Source organism: Erigeron canadensis, chromosome 6 (assembly GCF_010389155.1).
Source record: "Erigeron canadensis isolate Cc75 chromosome 6, C_canadensis_v1, whole genome shotgun sequence".
Classification (NCBI taxonomy): domain Eukaryota; kingdom Viridiplantae; phylum Streptophyta; class Magnoliopsida; order Asterales; family Asteraceae; genus Erigeron; species Erigeron canadensis.
The window spans coordinates 24734339-24751561 of NC_057766.1; the positions used below are offsets into that span (position 1 = coordinate 24734339).

The following is a 17223-nucleotide window of genomic DNA, read 5'->3' on the forward strand; positions in this document are numbered from 1 at the left end:
TTTTAGAAGAGTTAAGAAGAATGCATGAAAATGAAGGAGAAGAAGAAAAGAGTGTAATGGAAGTTGACTCAAAAGAAAATGAGGGCTGGCACTCTTTGGAGATGCCACGTCCCATCTAGTTTCTTGGTATTAAAATACCCGCTATCCGCTAAAGTTTCAACTAAATTAACCCCAAAATCAAAAATAAAATACTAGGAAATTAATTTAATGCCAAAACTATAAAAAAGGGGTTAATTTCTTTTACCTTAAAAATCTTTGGGGTGTTACAGCTCTCCCCCGTCCATGTCGTCATCTAATATGATGGGGGCATCTAGTAGCTCGGGTGCTATGAACCAATCATATACGCAGTTGTTGCAATCTAATAGCTCGGGTGCTGAAAGATTGTCCCGCATTTTGGCAAGACCATAGTATTGCCAAAAGAACTGCAGTTGATTTTGGTGAGGATGAGGGACACGTTCAGGGTGGTCCGAGTGTGGAACCGGATGCGCCTTTGAACCAGTTGTTTGGAGACGACCCAATTAGGAAACCACCTGGACGTAATATTAGCCGGAAAATGTCTAGTGGCTTAGATGCCACTTCTAGTAGTGGTGGTTCGAGTGGGTCAGGCCTTGAGCAAGCTTGATCAAATGCTCTTGATGCAACAAGAGCAGATGTTAATATTTGAGGAGGATAGATGAGGAGCGTAAGATGAGACAGGATGATCGCTTCCGAAAGCAGGTGAGGGCGGCGTTTAAGCTTCTGCAACCAATTCCGACCAGCATAGACGAAGACGAGTTGAAGCAGATCAAGAGTATGGGCAAAAACCTCATCGATAAGTACGAGCCATATTTTAAGGATATCTAAATATAGTTTGTTTTTCCGATTAAATGTGTTTTAATTGTTAGGTTTAATATGTGTTTTTAAGATGTAATTTTAATTTTTATGTATTGTTTTGTGTTTTTTTTAATAATGTAATGTGTTTTTAATTGTTAATAAAATGTGTTTTTTTATTTAATTTTGTGTAAAGAAAATGAAATAATAAAATAGCGAATGAATAGTGAAGAAGTGGGGTTATAAAGAGGGGGGTGTTCTTGGAGAGAGAAAGCTGATTAATAGTGGAAGAAGTGGGTAAGAAGTAGGGAAGAAATGGGTATTATAAGGAGTGGCTTTAGAAGTCATCATATCTTCTTTCCAAATCACTCTAAAAATGAGGAGAAACTTTTTTAAACAAAATGAACTAAAAAATCCTTCCAACTCCTTCCCTTACATTTCATTTTCATCTTTATGTTAAACTCAAGAACACAACTTATTTTGCAATTTTTTGTGTTCTTTTCTTTTTTTTCTTTCAAACAAGTCAAGAACACGGTGTTAGAGTAAAAAAATAAGAAATTAAAATGTTTTAAGATGATAATTCAAATAAAGAAAAATACATTATATTTTATGATAATGATATAATACGAATCGAATTATAGACCATCGAAACAGCCAAAACTAAACAGACAAGTTAACAACGAATTTTATAAAATTTAAGTTCGATAAATTAAAGAGTTTAACATGGATGATCCGTGTAGTCTACTCGAAAGGAAAACAAAAAATAAAAAGATGCCTTTCAATTCATTACCTAACAAAAAAGCTAAAGGCAACACTCTTTTTGTCTTCCAAAATCGATGTCTCATCCACCGATGACCGAGGAAAACACCACCACCACCTCCGATCATCCACCACCATCACAAACCACCATCCTAATCCCAAACCTCCCAAACGACGTGGCAATACAATGCATAGCAAGAGTTCCACGTCACCATCACCCCACTTTATCCTTAGTCTCCAAATCATTTCACTCAATCATTCGATCCAAGCACTTTTTCATCACAAGATCCAACCTTAATTCCACCCAACACTCTTTGTATCTTAACATCCGACACAAATCCTCTTTCAAATGGTACCATTTTCATCCCAACCACAACAACAACCTTAAACTTCCCAAACCCATAATGATCCACCCTGTCCCCTGTATCCCGACAAACAAACAGCCTGTCGGTCCTGCTGTTGTTGTACTAGGTCCTAAGATATATTTAATTGGTGGGTCTATTAATGATGTACCTTGTAATTCTGTCTGGGTTTTTGATTGTAGGGTTAATAAATGGGAAACCGGGCCGAAAATGCGAGTCGGGAGAGAGTTTGCGGCCGGGGCGGTTGTGAATGGGAAGGTTTTTGTGTTGGGTGGGTGTTTGGTTGATAATCGGACTAGGGCGGTAAATTGGGCTGAGGTTTTGGACCCGGGGGTCGGGGTTTGGGGTTCGGTTGAAAGCGGGTCGGTTGATGGGAAGGATAAGTGGATGCATGCTAGTGCGGTTATAAACGGTAAGGTTTATGCGATGGCGGATAGAGGTGGGGTGGTTTATGATGTGGAAAAGAATGAGTGGGGGAAAGTACCCAAAAGGTTAGATTTAGGGTGGAGGGGACGAGGGGCGGTTATTGATAGCGTTTTGTATTGTTATGATTATTTAGGGAAAATACGAGGGTATGATGTGGCGAAAGACGTTTGGAAAGATTTGAGAGGGGTTGATAAAGGTTTGCCAAATTTTTTGTGTGGCGCGACCATGGTGGATTTGGATGGATGGTTGTGTGTGTTGTGGGAGTCTAAGTTAAGCGGTGGGAAAACGATGGATGTTATGTGTGCGTTGATTGAGGTTCGGAAAGATGAGGATGGGGGATTAAGTGGGAACATTTTGTGGGTTGATGGGATTCTTTCTGTTCCTGCTGGTTCTTCGATTTTACATTGTATGGCTATTGCTTTGTGAATTGTGACCTGTGATAATTCTAAAGGGTATGGTCTCGTTAATTTTTTTAATGTGTTTTTTGTTTAATATGTATGTACTTGAGTTGTAGTCGATTAGCATTAGATAAACATTGCTCTTGATGGATGAAAGTAGTCATTTTAGATGGATTATAAGGCAAAATCGAGACATTATAGCTGTCTCATGTTCTATTACGTAATTATATCAACATATTCAAAATTATTATCGTAGTTAAAGAGAGTTAGACGATCTTTCTGTTCTTTTGCGGCAGTCATCTGTGGTTATCATTTAGACATAGAATAAGTAATTTAATTGTTTGCAATTAGATGATCAATCAACTATGGAAGGATATAACTAGTCTTATTCCCGCACGAAGCCGCGAGGATGGTGATAGCGGCGGCGGTGACTAGTGGTGGCACCGGTGAGTAGTTAAGTTATTGATGTAACAGGAGTAGTTTAGTTATTTTAGGAGTTGCAGGATAGATGTTGTAACTTATTTTATTAGGGGTGTATTTGGTAGGCCATATATGTTAAGTGGTAGGTAATGAATGGTTGGGGCATTTTAGGTACATCAAAGTTGTAATTTGAGAAAAGGGGAGGGGTTGATGCTTTATAAGTAGTACTAGCATGTTACTTGCGGCAGCGGTAATGTAGTGGTGGCGATGGTGACGAGTAGTGCAGGCTATTGAAGTTACACAATTGAAGTATGTGTAACTGATATAATGATTAGTGTAGTTATTTTAAGAGTTAAGGGACTGATAGTGTAATTTATCTAATTAAGGGTATTTAAGGTATATTAATGGTGATAACTAAATTAATGAATGAAAAATAGGGTGATTTGGAAGAAAAGAAAGGGGTATTTATGTAAAATTGGATGATGTAACATTCAACATTTCTAAAAATAAAAAAAGCTATTTTCTTTATAAGTAAGGGCATCCACAATGAGGTCGCGTTTGGTTCACAGAATTTGATGGAATCTGATGGAATTGGAATTGAATTCCATTCCTTAGTGTGTTTGGTTGGTTAAAGATGGAGGAATCACATTCCGTTGGAATGTTAAAATTCCCTCATTTGATGGAATCTCCATTCCTTGGGGATGGGGAAAGGAATCTCATTCCGTCCTTCACTTGAATCTTCAAAAAATCAAAAACAATCCGTCAAATTCCATTCCTTCAGATTCCAATTCCTTTGAAAGATTTCATTCCTTCCAAAAACATTCCGCGAACCAAACGCGCCCTGAGAGTTTTTTCAAAAGCTTTTTATGAAAGACTAATTCATAAAAAGCTTTTATTCCAATGGATCAAGTCTTTAAAAAGCTTAAAATTTTTTAAAAAACATTAAATTAGATTAGAGAGAGTGTGTAATGACTTGAGGAAAAAGAAGTCGCTAACAAAAAGCTTTTACTTTCAATGGGAAAAAAGCTTTTAGTTTGAATCAAAAGCTTGATAGAATAGTAAAAAGCTTTTGGAAAAAACTCTCCATTGGAGATGCTCCAAGTATAGATAGATATAGATATAGATTATTGAAATGAAGATTTTATGAAAAGGAGTCTGTGTTTCCAATTTAGTTTGGACTAAAGGGACGTTACTGAAGTTGAGGTGTAACTTGATGGGTCGATTGGGAATGTAAAATCTGAAAACTGGAAAAGTGGCAGAAGCAAGAGAATTCAAGCTTCAAAGGCACATGGCACCGTTGCTCTAAGCTTCTAAAGGACAGCCTGTAATTTCACCTACAGCTTTGTATAGATTACGATTAAACTATTATAGGGGTAATGAGTTCACTGACGGCTTGCATAGATTTCGATCAAACTGTTACAGGTGTAATAAGATAGATCTGAGTGGTAGCGAAGTCCAGTGAAACTTCTAGATGTTTGTGGTTGCACCAGTTTGTTTTTGCATGAAGTACCAACTTGTAAGTATTTAATAGAAACCCTTGCCGGAGATGTATAGTATTCTTTATTTGTGGCTTGAGAGCTGTTATCAGGGTCTTGTATGTTTACGACTCTATAAATGTATATCTTGTTATCGTTCTTTTTTATTTTCAAGAAGAGGATAGTTTTACTTTTAGCTTCATTACTTTTTCATTTTACACAATGATCGTGCAAAACTTATAAATGGATACTAGTGACAGATATCACTGCTGAATTGCTGATACAAGTCATATGTTCACTAATGATTTACTCCTATATATAGGGAAAAGTGAGGGTGTGGTTGGTCATGTACCTGAGCTAGGTATAGAACTTTCTCACATACTAATATTTTTAATATTTATTGTATAATAAATAAATGATTGACCCCCCATGTTTTTTATGGATTAAAAAATTAGCATGTAAAAGGTTTTATACCTAAGATAAGTACATGACAGTCACATGTTCTCATCCCTCATTGTGTGTGTGTGTGTGTGTGTGTGTATATATATATATATTTGTGACGATTGAGATTCGTTTTGTCATGATGCATCTAAGATACTAGTCGCTGGCTAATGTCATAGAAAACAGTGTGAGCTGTATATGTTCGGTAAACAGCTCGTTTTGGATGACACTCCCTAGATTGGGTAAAATTGACAGCATTCATATTTTGTCAAGTTTTCTACAGGAAACGAAGTGATGGGGTGAATATTTCTTTTTCGCTTTCTATGAAATTGATCATCTTATTGTCTGCTTTCCATGAATCTGAAAAGCTTCTCCTTTTTTTTTGCAGGATATTGAACTTTACCGCTTGCAATTTGAATGATTTAGATATGCTATTCATCCTTGAGCATACAAAACAATCGCAAACTTGGAGCATAGTCAGCCTATTGAATTTCTAAACCTTGTGTTCATATCATATGTTTCATTTTAGTCATGATTGCGGATTTTAGTCATGACTGCGAATAAAAGGCTGGTATGCTGCAAAAGCTCTTGTACTCTATATGGTTTGTATATATCATGAACTAATAGCTGGTTTGTATATATTCTGAACGACTTTCAAGTTTAATGTACCTTAAGTGTAATGAAAACTCATTCTTCTATGACTTTTGTTGGTTTTATCCTTTTGGTAGATATTTCTTGCGGTATTCAAATTGGGTAAAATTTAGTCATATGGCGATGATCATGATTCATGAGCTTCTGGTGATATAGGAAGGAATTAAACTGCACTCAGAGCCCAAATATGCTTACGTGCCCATCTTATTGAAATGAAAGCTATTGTTTTTTCAGTAAGCAGATGAAATATTTTACCTATCCTTTGACACATAGTTTAGTCGGTTCATTTGAGATTTCTCTTGCGATTGTACTACACTGGAAGGAGAAACGAACTATAACTCCATTTGTACGAAAAACATGCCATTACATTCTGAAACCGTCAGGTTACATCAAAACAAAGAGCCAAAATCATGTTCTTTTTCTTCTGAGTAACAGCTCCTTCAAAATACGTCTGTTAGCTAGAGGCTTTTTGAACACCCACTTTCTCCTCTCGACTAGTGTCACCTCTATCCAGATACAGTGGTTTATTATTCAATAAAGTTTATAATGAAAAACAATTAAATACCAACAAAATGTGTAAACTTGATCAAACATATTCAAAAATCTAATAATCGGATAAGTAAAAAACCTGCATGGATAAAGGACAAATGATATATTAGATTAGATACAAAATGAATAACTAAAACTAATGAAAAGTTTAGAAAACATCGGAAGAACCAAAAAAATTCTTAACACTATGTTCATGGGTTTTGTTAGGGTGGAAAGGAAAAGAATCCAAATGATTCTATACGTTTGTCTTTTTGAGGTTTTTTTAACAATAAAAAGGAAATGAATTGATAGGCTTTGAAATTTTTTTGTTATTGTTTTTGTATATAAAATCTTCCTTTCATATATGGAATAATTTGTAATGATTCAATCTCTTCTATCATCACTTATCTTTTTTTCATTTAAAAAAAAATATTCAAGAATACAGTGTAAATGTTGGTTTCGGGTATTTTTGAAAACAACTTGTCACAACCCTTTTGATCAATGGTCAAAACAGACATCACTCATACTATGCTATGAGTGGAGACTTCCACGTGGTTTGCATCCTAAGAAAGCTTATATCGTCCATAAAGGAGTTAAAGTTTTTGTTTAAGATACCAAATAACTCATAACTACCGCTTTGTTAGATGACACTTTTAATGATATCGATCTCTTAGTTATGTTTAATGTTTTGGTGTATAAAGAGATTATTATGGAAGGAGGGAAATGGTAATGAATAATAATAGATAGGCAAAAAAATTTATTTCTTCTATGTTCATGTTTTTGGTTTAAGAGATTGTTATTCACATTTGTAAAAGACGTATTCTTTATACATATACATAAGAGAAAAGGAAGGGGATTCACTAAAATTCTACCAACTTGACTAGAAGTTGGGAATATCTAGACCCTTTGGATGAAAATCAAGGGTCAAGATTTAAAGATAAGTTTTAAATTTTGAGCTTTGATTTTCATTTAAAGGTCATGATCTTACCAACTTGACTAGTCAAGTTAGGAGAACCCTTACCAGAGATGTTCATGTTTCCGACTTTTCTTTTCCTCTTAATTTAAACTCGAGTTTTGTTTTAAATTAAACTAAAAAATACAAGGTATGAAAAATGAAATGATTAAAACCATATAAATTTACATTTATCTCATTAATATTTATTAAGTTAAAAGGATAGATTAGTAAATATATTGTTTTTCCATCTAAATCTCTTCATAGTTGAAAGGAAAATTATTGGATTAAGAACCACCACATTTCCATTTTCTTTAAATTTTCATTTAAATTTCAAACAACCCTATGTGTGACATCGAGGCTTATTACAAGAGACATAACGAAATATTATAAACTAGGTGGCTTCTTTTTTAAAAAATAATACCACAACCGTGATATAATAACTATTTTTACTCAAAATAAAAGTAGAAAAAAAATAAAATGGTAAAAAAAGAACCCAAATAAAGCAAAAAATAAATGAAAGAGCATTAAAAAATAAGTCAAAAAATTATTAATAAAACGAATTTGTTTGAAAAACAAAAAAGTTACGAACACTACAAATTAACTAAGAAATATATAAATGTTAAAGTGAAAAGTATAATAAACTAAACTATAGCAAAAATTGAAAATGGAAAAAAAAATGTTAATATATATCATTACTATAAAATAGACAAACAAATAACACAAAAAGTTACAAAATAATGTTTAAAAAACAAAATGTTACAAAGTATAAACCAAAATACCATGTGAATACAAAATACAATACAAATTTTTTTTAAGAAAAAAAAAAAACTTAAAAAATAAGGCATACAAAAAGTAAAACAAACTATAGAAATATAAGACTAAATTAAAATAAAGAAACAAGAAATAATTGACAAAATGCACTTCTTTCAATCTGAAGAAAAATAAAAATAAAAAGAAGGGATGTATGTTCAAGAGTAAAATAACAGGGATGTAAAATGTAAATTTTAAAATATGTAAAAATAATAATAATAATAATAATAATAATAATAATAATAATAATAATAATAAGGGTAGAGAAAGAAAGACTTTGAAACCATGACCTCCCAAACTTGTGTAAACCAATTTTTCTAAAGATTCATATGTTTTTGAATCGCAAATCAAATATATTATAAAATTCATATAAGGAAAAACTTTTACTGTTTACATGCTATTGTTTTATTATAAACGGTAATCGATTTTGTATCAATTCAACACAATTAAACTGTGTTGCGTTATCGATGTTGTGATTGTAATTTTTTATTTTCAGATACACATATGGTGCCTTGATGTTCCCGTGGAAATATTGGATTGCTTGTTCATTTTCATTAATCTGCTCCGTTATATAGCTTAGAAACATATAAATGTAAAATATGTTTAATTGTTTATGTTTCTTCGTTCTGTAATGGTTTTGTGTGGGAGTGAAAAGAGATATTAAAAAGTGTCGGAATGCAAACAATTCTCTTTAAGCATGTGAGCAATTTTGATATAATGAAAAAAACATTCTCAATATGTCCTCTTAATCAGGGGCGGATCTATTTTAAAAGGAACGAGGGATACTGCCCCCTATAACTTTCCTATACTTTTGAAATGTTTATTGCAAATATTATAGTTTCTTATGGTATATTGGACCAAAAACCATAAATGCCCCCTAGCCCAAATTAGTCATGCCCTCATCTAATCAAAACTTTGCTAAGCCAACAATAAACAAATATATCCTATTGGGCTTCTTTTATAATCTCATATCTACCTACCATTTTTTTCATTATTCACTATGGGATTTTAAGAAACTTCCAAACTACACACTTGGTTATGTTTAGATTACACATGCAAAACAAATAAAGTAATCAAATCAAATATTGATCTAAACTATAGCAACTTTGATTTAAGATTAAAATTGTGTTATATTTTATTTCTCATTCCCATTTACAATTTGCATTTGGAAAAATACGAACTAAAATGATGTGTGACAACATTTAAATAAATACTCAAATCTCGCGAATAGTTAGGTTCTAGGATATGTAATTTTTAGTTTTCTACTATTTGTTTTAACGTTTGTATTGATATTCTTTTGTATTGCCAATTTTTAAAGAAATCGGTATATACTCGATTATAAATTTATTGGCGGATATTATAGGGTAGGGGACTGTATACCACAACCAACTCTAGCCTGCCAAAAAAATTTTGTTTGTGAAATTTTTTTTTGCCCCCATTAACAATTATTTATAGATTCGTCACTGCCTCTAATTATAATAGTATTATCTTGCTATCAAGTTTATCTAATTAGTTTAATTTCTATTCTTTGGAAGTTACAAAAGATATTTCGAATTCATACATGTACGTGTGTATAGCTTTTTTAATGATGTAGCATGATGATACAACATTAAACGGGTAACTAATGATGAAAAGTAACATATTATTTTTATCGAAAACTTTTTTTTAGAAATAAAATTCTTTTAGTAATCAAAACCTAAATAGATTTTCATTATTAGAAATTTTGGTAAAAAGTTACATGCTTTTATCAAAAGGAAGTGATATTAATACCACAATTAATCTAATTAATTTACCATAATGTATAATGTTTATAGCATATTGTACAAGTCAGTAAAACACATATGTGGTAAATACATCGATCATTTAATTGTTTTGGTACTAATATCACTTACCTTTGTCAAAACATTCGATGCTGAGTTTAAACAACGAAAGTATAAAACATGCAGGAAAAAAAAAAATAATAATAAATAAAAAAGCTAAAATAGGGTTTTTCTATTAGAAGACCTGGGTAAACATCCATTTTGTGTAGAACCCTCTTCTTCATAGTATTACTCATAACTTCAAAACCACCATCAAATCAAATCAAATCAAAATCAAAAAGTTTATCTGACAAAATGGCGACCGTTATGCAGAAAATCAAAGATATCGAAGATGAGGTATATATCTATATTTATTTTCTTATTTCCTACACTCAATAATAGTTGGCAAGCCCTAGTAAAAAAAATATTCCAATTCTTTATCTGTTAAGCGATATGATCTAATTGCGTTTAATTTGTGATGATTACCGCCTATGTTGTTAGCCTTAGCTCCAATATAGTTATATGATGAACTTATAATTTATCATATTTTTTTTTGTTTTTAGGATTAATGAGTGTGTGTATGTTTGCGCGCGTGGCAGGGAATCGTTGCGCGCGTGGCAAAATTGTTATTAATGTACAAGTTCAGTATGATATTATTTCGAACAGTTTTGGCCTTTCGGGAGGATATATGATAACTATTTGAGCGTTATATGCGTATTGAATTAGCATACTGTCCCGTGCGATGTGGTAATGGACACATTTGGGTAGTATTTGGATAGTTTTTTTCTTATAAAGAGTAAATTTCAAATTTTGAGGGGATTGGGGGTGTGGATGCTGTAGTAGGCGGCAGGGTGTCGAAAGCCAGCCGCATGCTATTTTGATGGTGTGAGAGAGGGGAAGAGATAGGGTGATTTGTCACATTTTTATGGGGCGGGGAATAGGGGTGATGCGTATATTTAGCGTGGGCGGGAAATTTTTTGGTGATGTGATACTTCTTGATTGGTGTTGCTTGACCTTGAAAGGGAATCTACATAAGATGTACATCATGGTTTCATTTGGATAGTATGACACTGAACTCTATGGTTCAGTTATTGAGTAATTAGTCTTGTAGGAAATGCAGCTCTTTCAGTCCAAGTACATGCATTTCTTGGTTTGTGTACATGGTGATAATGAGGATGTAGCTCTTATTTATTTGTTCAGATATCTGAATTATGTACCTTGAAGTCCTGCAACCAATGGATGTGAAACTGTTTGACAGAACCTTTGGGATCTAGCTCTTGTATATGTAATAGGAATGTAATATGAGGTTTGGGATAAAATTGTTCTCTATGTTGGAAAGTATGTAATAGGAATGTAATATGAGGTTTGAGATAAAATTGTTCTCTATGTTGGAAAGTGTAGGACTTGAGGTGAAATGTACGTGATGCACTATTTTTGCATATCAATGCACCTTTTTTTACACCCTGGTGCACCAAAATATATTGGTGCTTCAAGGTGTAAAAAAGGTGCATCAGACATGTCACCCCAGAATCATGTATGTCGTAAGTACAGTTTTCTTCTGATCTCTTAGGAATGCAATTAGCGAGTTTTGATTATTTGTGTTGTAGTGTCGGAGTTATGTTATTTTTTTTAGTATGAGTAGATTTTTTTTTTTTTTGGAACATAGTATGAGTAGATTTGCTAGCTATATACATTCTATAATCATACTAACACTTCATTTAACTTGCATTTTCTTTTTCCTCGTGTATGTTTCTCAATGAGACTAATTGGTACGTTGGTAGTAGAAGTTGACATATTATCGAAACTCTTGTGGCCCATGCTTATTAAAAACTTACTTTGGCTTGGTCTCGACAGTAGATATCAACCTGTTTGTTGCCCTACAGCAGATATCAAAATAATTTTTGGCCATTGCGGATTATATTTATGTTTTTTGGTGGACAATTGAGATGGAAAAATTGCAAGCGTTTCATTGGGAGATCCTAAATAGATATCTTTAAATGCTATGCCAAGTAGAATTCCTAGTTGGTTTAAAAAGTGATAATTTACGATTTGGTGCAACATAGGACATTCGTTCTGGTAACTTGTGGCATATGCATAATGCAACCTGAAGCCTGGAAGTTAAAATTTTATATTAACTACTAAGTCATACTTGCCCTGTTTTTTTTTTCATGTGTGTATTTTTTAGAAAAGTTGTATTGCTTCATATATCAAGTAATTACTAGATTCAGCAGTTCATGAGAGCAGCTTCATGCTAGATATTACCTCAAAATCAGTTTCAAACGCGTTGAAGATCAGATGGAGAGCAGCTTCTTTTGATATATAAGACTGTTATAATTTTGGAAGCTATGTGTGCTTGAAAGTCATTGTAATATGATAGCAAACGGGTCAAATCTGTATATGAATCTGAAACAAGATGACGGAATAGAATTTTGGGGTATCTATGTTTTTAGTCATTGACTAGATGGTATAAATTATATAGTTCATCAAAAATCTAGTCTCTTATCACAATGATGTAGGAGCTATAAATTACTCCGAATACTTTTGTTTTGTTAGCGGGAGTGTTAACAACCTATAAGGAGTTTTTTGTTTTTCAGTTTGCAAATAGATTCTTTTGCATCAGGGCATCTTTGGTACAACTGCACTTTTAAACAAGTTTGGTATTTTGGTTTTTAAGTGTTGGATATAAATGGGTGCTCTTTTTTTTTGTTCTTTTAGATGGCAAAGACCCAAAAGAATAAAGCAACAGCACATCACTTGGGATTGCTGAAGGTAAATATAAGCTATGTACTTGGAGTAGGCTGCTTTGGGCCCATGTTAATTCATATGGCAGAAATCCGAAATAGTTTGATGTATTTTGTAATATCAGGCTAAGCTTGCAAAATTGCGAAGGGAACTTCTCACACCGACTACGAAGGGAGGTGGTGGGGCTGGAGAAGGATTTGATGTTACTAAAAGTGGAGATGCAAGGGTTGGTCTTGTGGGTTTCCCTTCTGTTGGGAAATCAACACTTCTAAATAAGTTAACGGGCACATTTTCAGAGGTAGATCATTCTTTTTTTTGTTGTTGATATTTTATGATATCTGACATATTGCGGTACATATATATGCATGCAACAATGACTTTCAATCACTCTATACAAACTTATCTTCAGGGTAAAATCTTTGATTGCTGAAGTATGTGTTTTATTCATCGTTGGGGTAACAAATATCAATATGCTATAAAAATTATTGTTTGCTCACCCAAATCTTCTCAGTATGTGTAAGCAGAGTAACTTGCGTTTATTTATGTCTTATGTGTTTCTTGTTTTGAAGTTATTTGGACACAGTGATGGAAGATGTTTCCTTTTCACTAGAATATTACCATAATTACCAGAAATGGGTGATGCAATTCTAAGCATTTTTTCTTTATCCTTAAGTTCTGTTTCGTTCATTTATCCATTGGTCTGTAACGAATGTTTGTTAGCTAACATGAAGTTAAAAACATAAAATTTAAAGTAATGATTTAAGCGTAATGACATCATTGACTTTTTGAGAACTTGGTTATTGTTAAAGATTTGTTTTGCATTCTGAAGGGTTGTATCATGTTGTTTTCCAGGTTGCTTCATATGAATTTACAACTCTCACCTGCATTCCAGGTGTTATTACATATCGCGGAGCTAAGATTCAGGTAATACTGTTTCTGTTTTTCTTTTTTCTTTTCCAGGTGGTTTTAGACAGGAGATATAATGTGTTTGACATCAATAAGCTGGTTGGATTCATATAGATAAATAAGTAAAACAAAGAAAACAACAAAAAGGTTCTTGCAATTCAAGAAGCAGGATCTCCTAAAAGTTTGACTGACTCGAATTCAATTCATCCTATAAAGAATTATAACCCTAATGTTCTGTAAAATATCAATCATATAGGTTGGTTAGCAAGGTATTAATAATAAAAGGAAACTTAATAATAAATTCCTAACTATATCTAAAGTAAGATAATACTTATCCCTAACTATTAATTCATGAAGATTAGTTTGTATTAATCAACCTTAAAATCCCCTGTGTATCTGTAGTGTATCTTATACGAGTAACTGTTTTTTACTGAAAGCAAAATTCATTTGATGGAGATTTTGTTAAGTATGTCTCCCAATGAAATCCATAAGGCCCGTAAATGACATAACTCTTCTTGTAATTCCGTGTTTGTGGGCTATTGCAAGCTTATATTGTTTTATGTTACTTATCTGTTGCCTCTTTTGTTTGCAGCTGTTGGATCTTCCTGGTATTATCGAGGGTGCCAAGGATGGAAAGGGAAGAGGAAGGCAGGTAAACCTTAAATAGCCATTCTCTTTAGGTTGCAATTATTTGCTGAACCATGTTTGTTTTCTTCTATCTTTCTTGGTTACCCGGTGATGAAATAGCTTTTGATAACTAGCACATTTCTTTCAGGTAAAACAGGACTGTGTATATCTTGTAGCCTCTTCATGGCTTATGCTTTATTCATTAATTATGTTTTATGCTTGATTCTTGCCTCGTTTCAAAGTCAAAATCATTGTTTATAAATAGTTTTTCAATCCTTTGATATCTATAATTTCTGGAAGTTTTTTATGTTGTGAATATTCTAATTTGTAGTTTAGACCGTCATTTCAATTAATTAAAGATGGACTGTTCTTGTTTTCTAGGTTATCAGTACTGCTAGGACATGCAACTGTATCTTGATTGTGTTGGATGCAATCAAGCCAATCACCCACAAACGTCTCATTGAAAAAGAGCTTGAAGGATTTGGTATTAGGTAAGTTGATAACCTAGTAACTTCTTCATATAATCATATTTCCCTTTCATAAGGGTTTGGTATTAGGTAAGTTGATAACCTAGTAGCTTCTTCTTCATATAATCATATTTGATATTTCCCTTTCATAATAATCATATTTTACTTCATAATTTCATAAATTTGATAACTTCATTTTTATGGTATCTTGGACTAAATGGTAATACGGAACTCCCTTTGTATAATTTTAAAGTTGCAAATTATATCAAGAAAATGCTTATATGATATATCAATTTATATGCTCCTCCAACCTTATTTTATTTTCAATCTTGTTTTCTCTAAAATTTCATATGATTACAGGTTAAACAAGGAGCCCCCAAATCTGACGTTCAGGAAAAAAGAAAAGGGTGGGATTAATTTTACATCAACGGTTGCGAATACACATCTTGATCTTGACACGGTGAAGGCAATATGCAGCGAATACAAAATACATAATGCTGATGTCACCCTTAGGTTTGATGCGACTGCAGATGATCTCATAGATGTTATCGAAGGAAGTAGGATATACACTCCTTGCATCTATGTTGTCAACAAAATTGATCAGATTACACTTGAAGAGCTGGAGATATTGGATAAACTTCCTCACTATTGCCCTGTGAGGTACTTATTTGATACTATAATAATTGTTATTGACTAATCGTGCTGCTAAAATGTTCTGAAACTTTAATTATACTAAATGAGGGGTTATTACAGTTGGGTTTTTAAATGAAGATTTAGTGTTTGCAAAAAGTTCATCTCCAATTTACACCTCAAAAAGCTAATAAGCTCACTTCAAACGTTATCCAATACATTCCCAGTCCCAACATTCCCCGTCCAAATATGTAGTGATTCCAATTAAAGCTAGATATTTCCAAGATTGTTTCTGAATATATTTTTCATGACAGAGGGGTTTAAACTGTGAGGTTTGGCGATATTATAAAGTTATTTTTTGGATGAAAAAAGAAAGAGTCGTTTAATTTTTAAATGATCTTAAAGCATAGTTGGTTTTGCCAAAAGTAAGATGATGATGGTAAACTCTCGGACAAATTATTTGCTTTCTTTTTTCATTATGTGATACTAAAAAAAGTTCAAACTTTTTTAGTTGTAATGATGTGGTACAACCAGAGTACAGCTGAGGAGGTTGATAAATGACTTGACGTGAACTATTCTTTTTTATCTACCGGTGGATAAGGGTATCTGTTGGAGATGCAAAATGGAAGAATGGTTTGGGAAATGGATCATGAGTTTGGGTCCTAACAAGTAGTTGCTGGTGGGATTGGGTAGGCTGGAAACCCTTTTTGTCGAAAGTTTTTAATCGCTGTGTAAATTGGTAGAGTCAAATATGATTACGAAGTTTGTATAGTTTTAATCATAATTTAAGTCTTTAAATCTTTAACCTGTTTGATTTTACTCTTGACTCTGGTTTCCTTACAGTGGCATCTTTTTGAATTATCTTTGATTTGTTACAGTGCTCACTTGGAATGGAATCTTGATGGTCTGCTGGAGATGGTATGGGAATATCTCAGTTTGACTCGCATTTACACAAAACCCAAAGGGATGAATCCAGACTATGAGGACCCTGTAATCCTTTCGTCCAAAAAAAAGACTGTTGAGGATTTCTGTTTTCGAATTCACAAGGACATGCTCAAGCAATTTAAGTAGTAAGTGCCCCCCCTACCCAGCCTGTTGAGCTTTCAGTTTCTAAAATAATTCTTGTAAAACAAAAAATAAGTAAACCATTGTTGGTAGGAATCCATCAACTTTTACAACTACTTTCAGCATGCATGATTTCACAATATTTTGGTAATTGATGTAACGCCTGTTCTGCTTTTAATTAGTGATCATATATTGATTACTTGATTTTGATGTGTTTATTTAAATTGTCCTTATTAAGGGGTATATCAAACATTTCCATTAGCTTAGTTGTCAAACCAAATGTATTAACTTATTGGGACAAACAGAATACATTCATATGGTGATATATTTGGCTCGCTTTCCTGTTTCACTTAATTTGGGTCATTGATTTCATCCTTAACTGCAGCGCATTGGTATGGGGTTCTAGTGCAAAACACAAGCCACAAAGAGTCGGCAAGGTACATTGTCTTTTGTGTTTTTACTATCATTTAAAGAATGGGCTATGTTACATATATCTTTTAAACTTTAAAAATTCTTTCGCTGCTGGTTTCATAAAATAATTCCAAATGGCAGGAACATGAGCTTGAAGATGAAGATGTTGTGCAGATCATCAAGAAAATTTGAAAGTTGGAACTGCCAAATCTCCTGCTTCATTTTTGTGAGTGTATCATCCACGGCACCACCCTACTGAGTTGGTTAAGTAGCATGTTAGGTTCTATCAGATTCATGTGGTGGTTTTCTTAGCTTGATTTTGTAATGGATGTCGATGTGTGTCTAAACATTAGGACAAAGAAAGCGAGGATACTAAGCAAAATATGTATGGTCGTTCCAATATTTTAGTTTATGGCTGTTTCGTATTTCTATAAACTAAATTTTCAATTAATGTTTGTGGTAAAGTATCATATACCAGGGATTGAATATGGCCAACTCGATTGTTAGGTCCTTTTTCGTGTCCCATTTTGAAGTTTTTTGT

The 17223-nt window shown here is 33.2% G+C and overlaps 2 protein-coding genes across 2 annotated transcripts; both read left to right on the forward strand.

Moving 5' to 3' along the window:
- Window positions 1-1555: 1555 nt before the first annotated feature.
- On the forward strand, window positions 1556-5789 carry LOC122604513 (F-box/kelch-repeat protein SKIP6). Its single transcript, XM_043777399.1, has 2 exons — window positions 1556-2809; window positions 5480-5789. Exon 1 carries the CDS (start codon window positions 1647-1649, stop codon window positions 2781-2783), a length of 1137 nt encoding a protein of 378 aa, XP_043633334.1. The 5' UTR covers window positions 1556-1646; the 3' UTR covers window positions 2784-2809; window positions 5480-5789.
- A 4230-nt stretch (window positions 5790-10019) lies between these two features.
- LOC122602902 (developmentally-regulated G-protein 3) lies at window positions 10020-17133 on the forward strand. Its single transcript, XM_043775514.1, has 10 exons — window positions 10020-10191; window positions 12550-12603; window positions 12701-12874; window positions 13429-13500; window positions 14075-14134; window positions 14491-14600; window positions 14937-15236; window positions 16085-16276; window positions 16657-16708; window positions 16824-17133. Exons 1-10 carry the CDS (start codon window positions 10150-10152, stop codon window positions 16872-16874), a joined length of 1107 nt encoding a protein of 368 aa, XP_043631449.1. The 5' UTR covers window positions 10020-10149; the 3' UTR covers window positions 16875-17133.
- The last annotated feature ends 90 nt before the right edge of the window (window positions 17134-17223 follow it).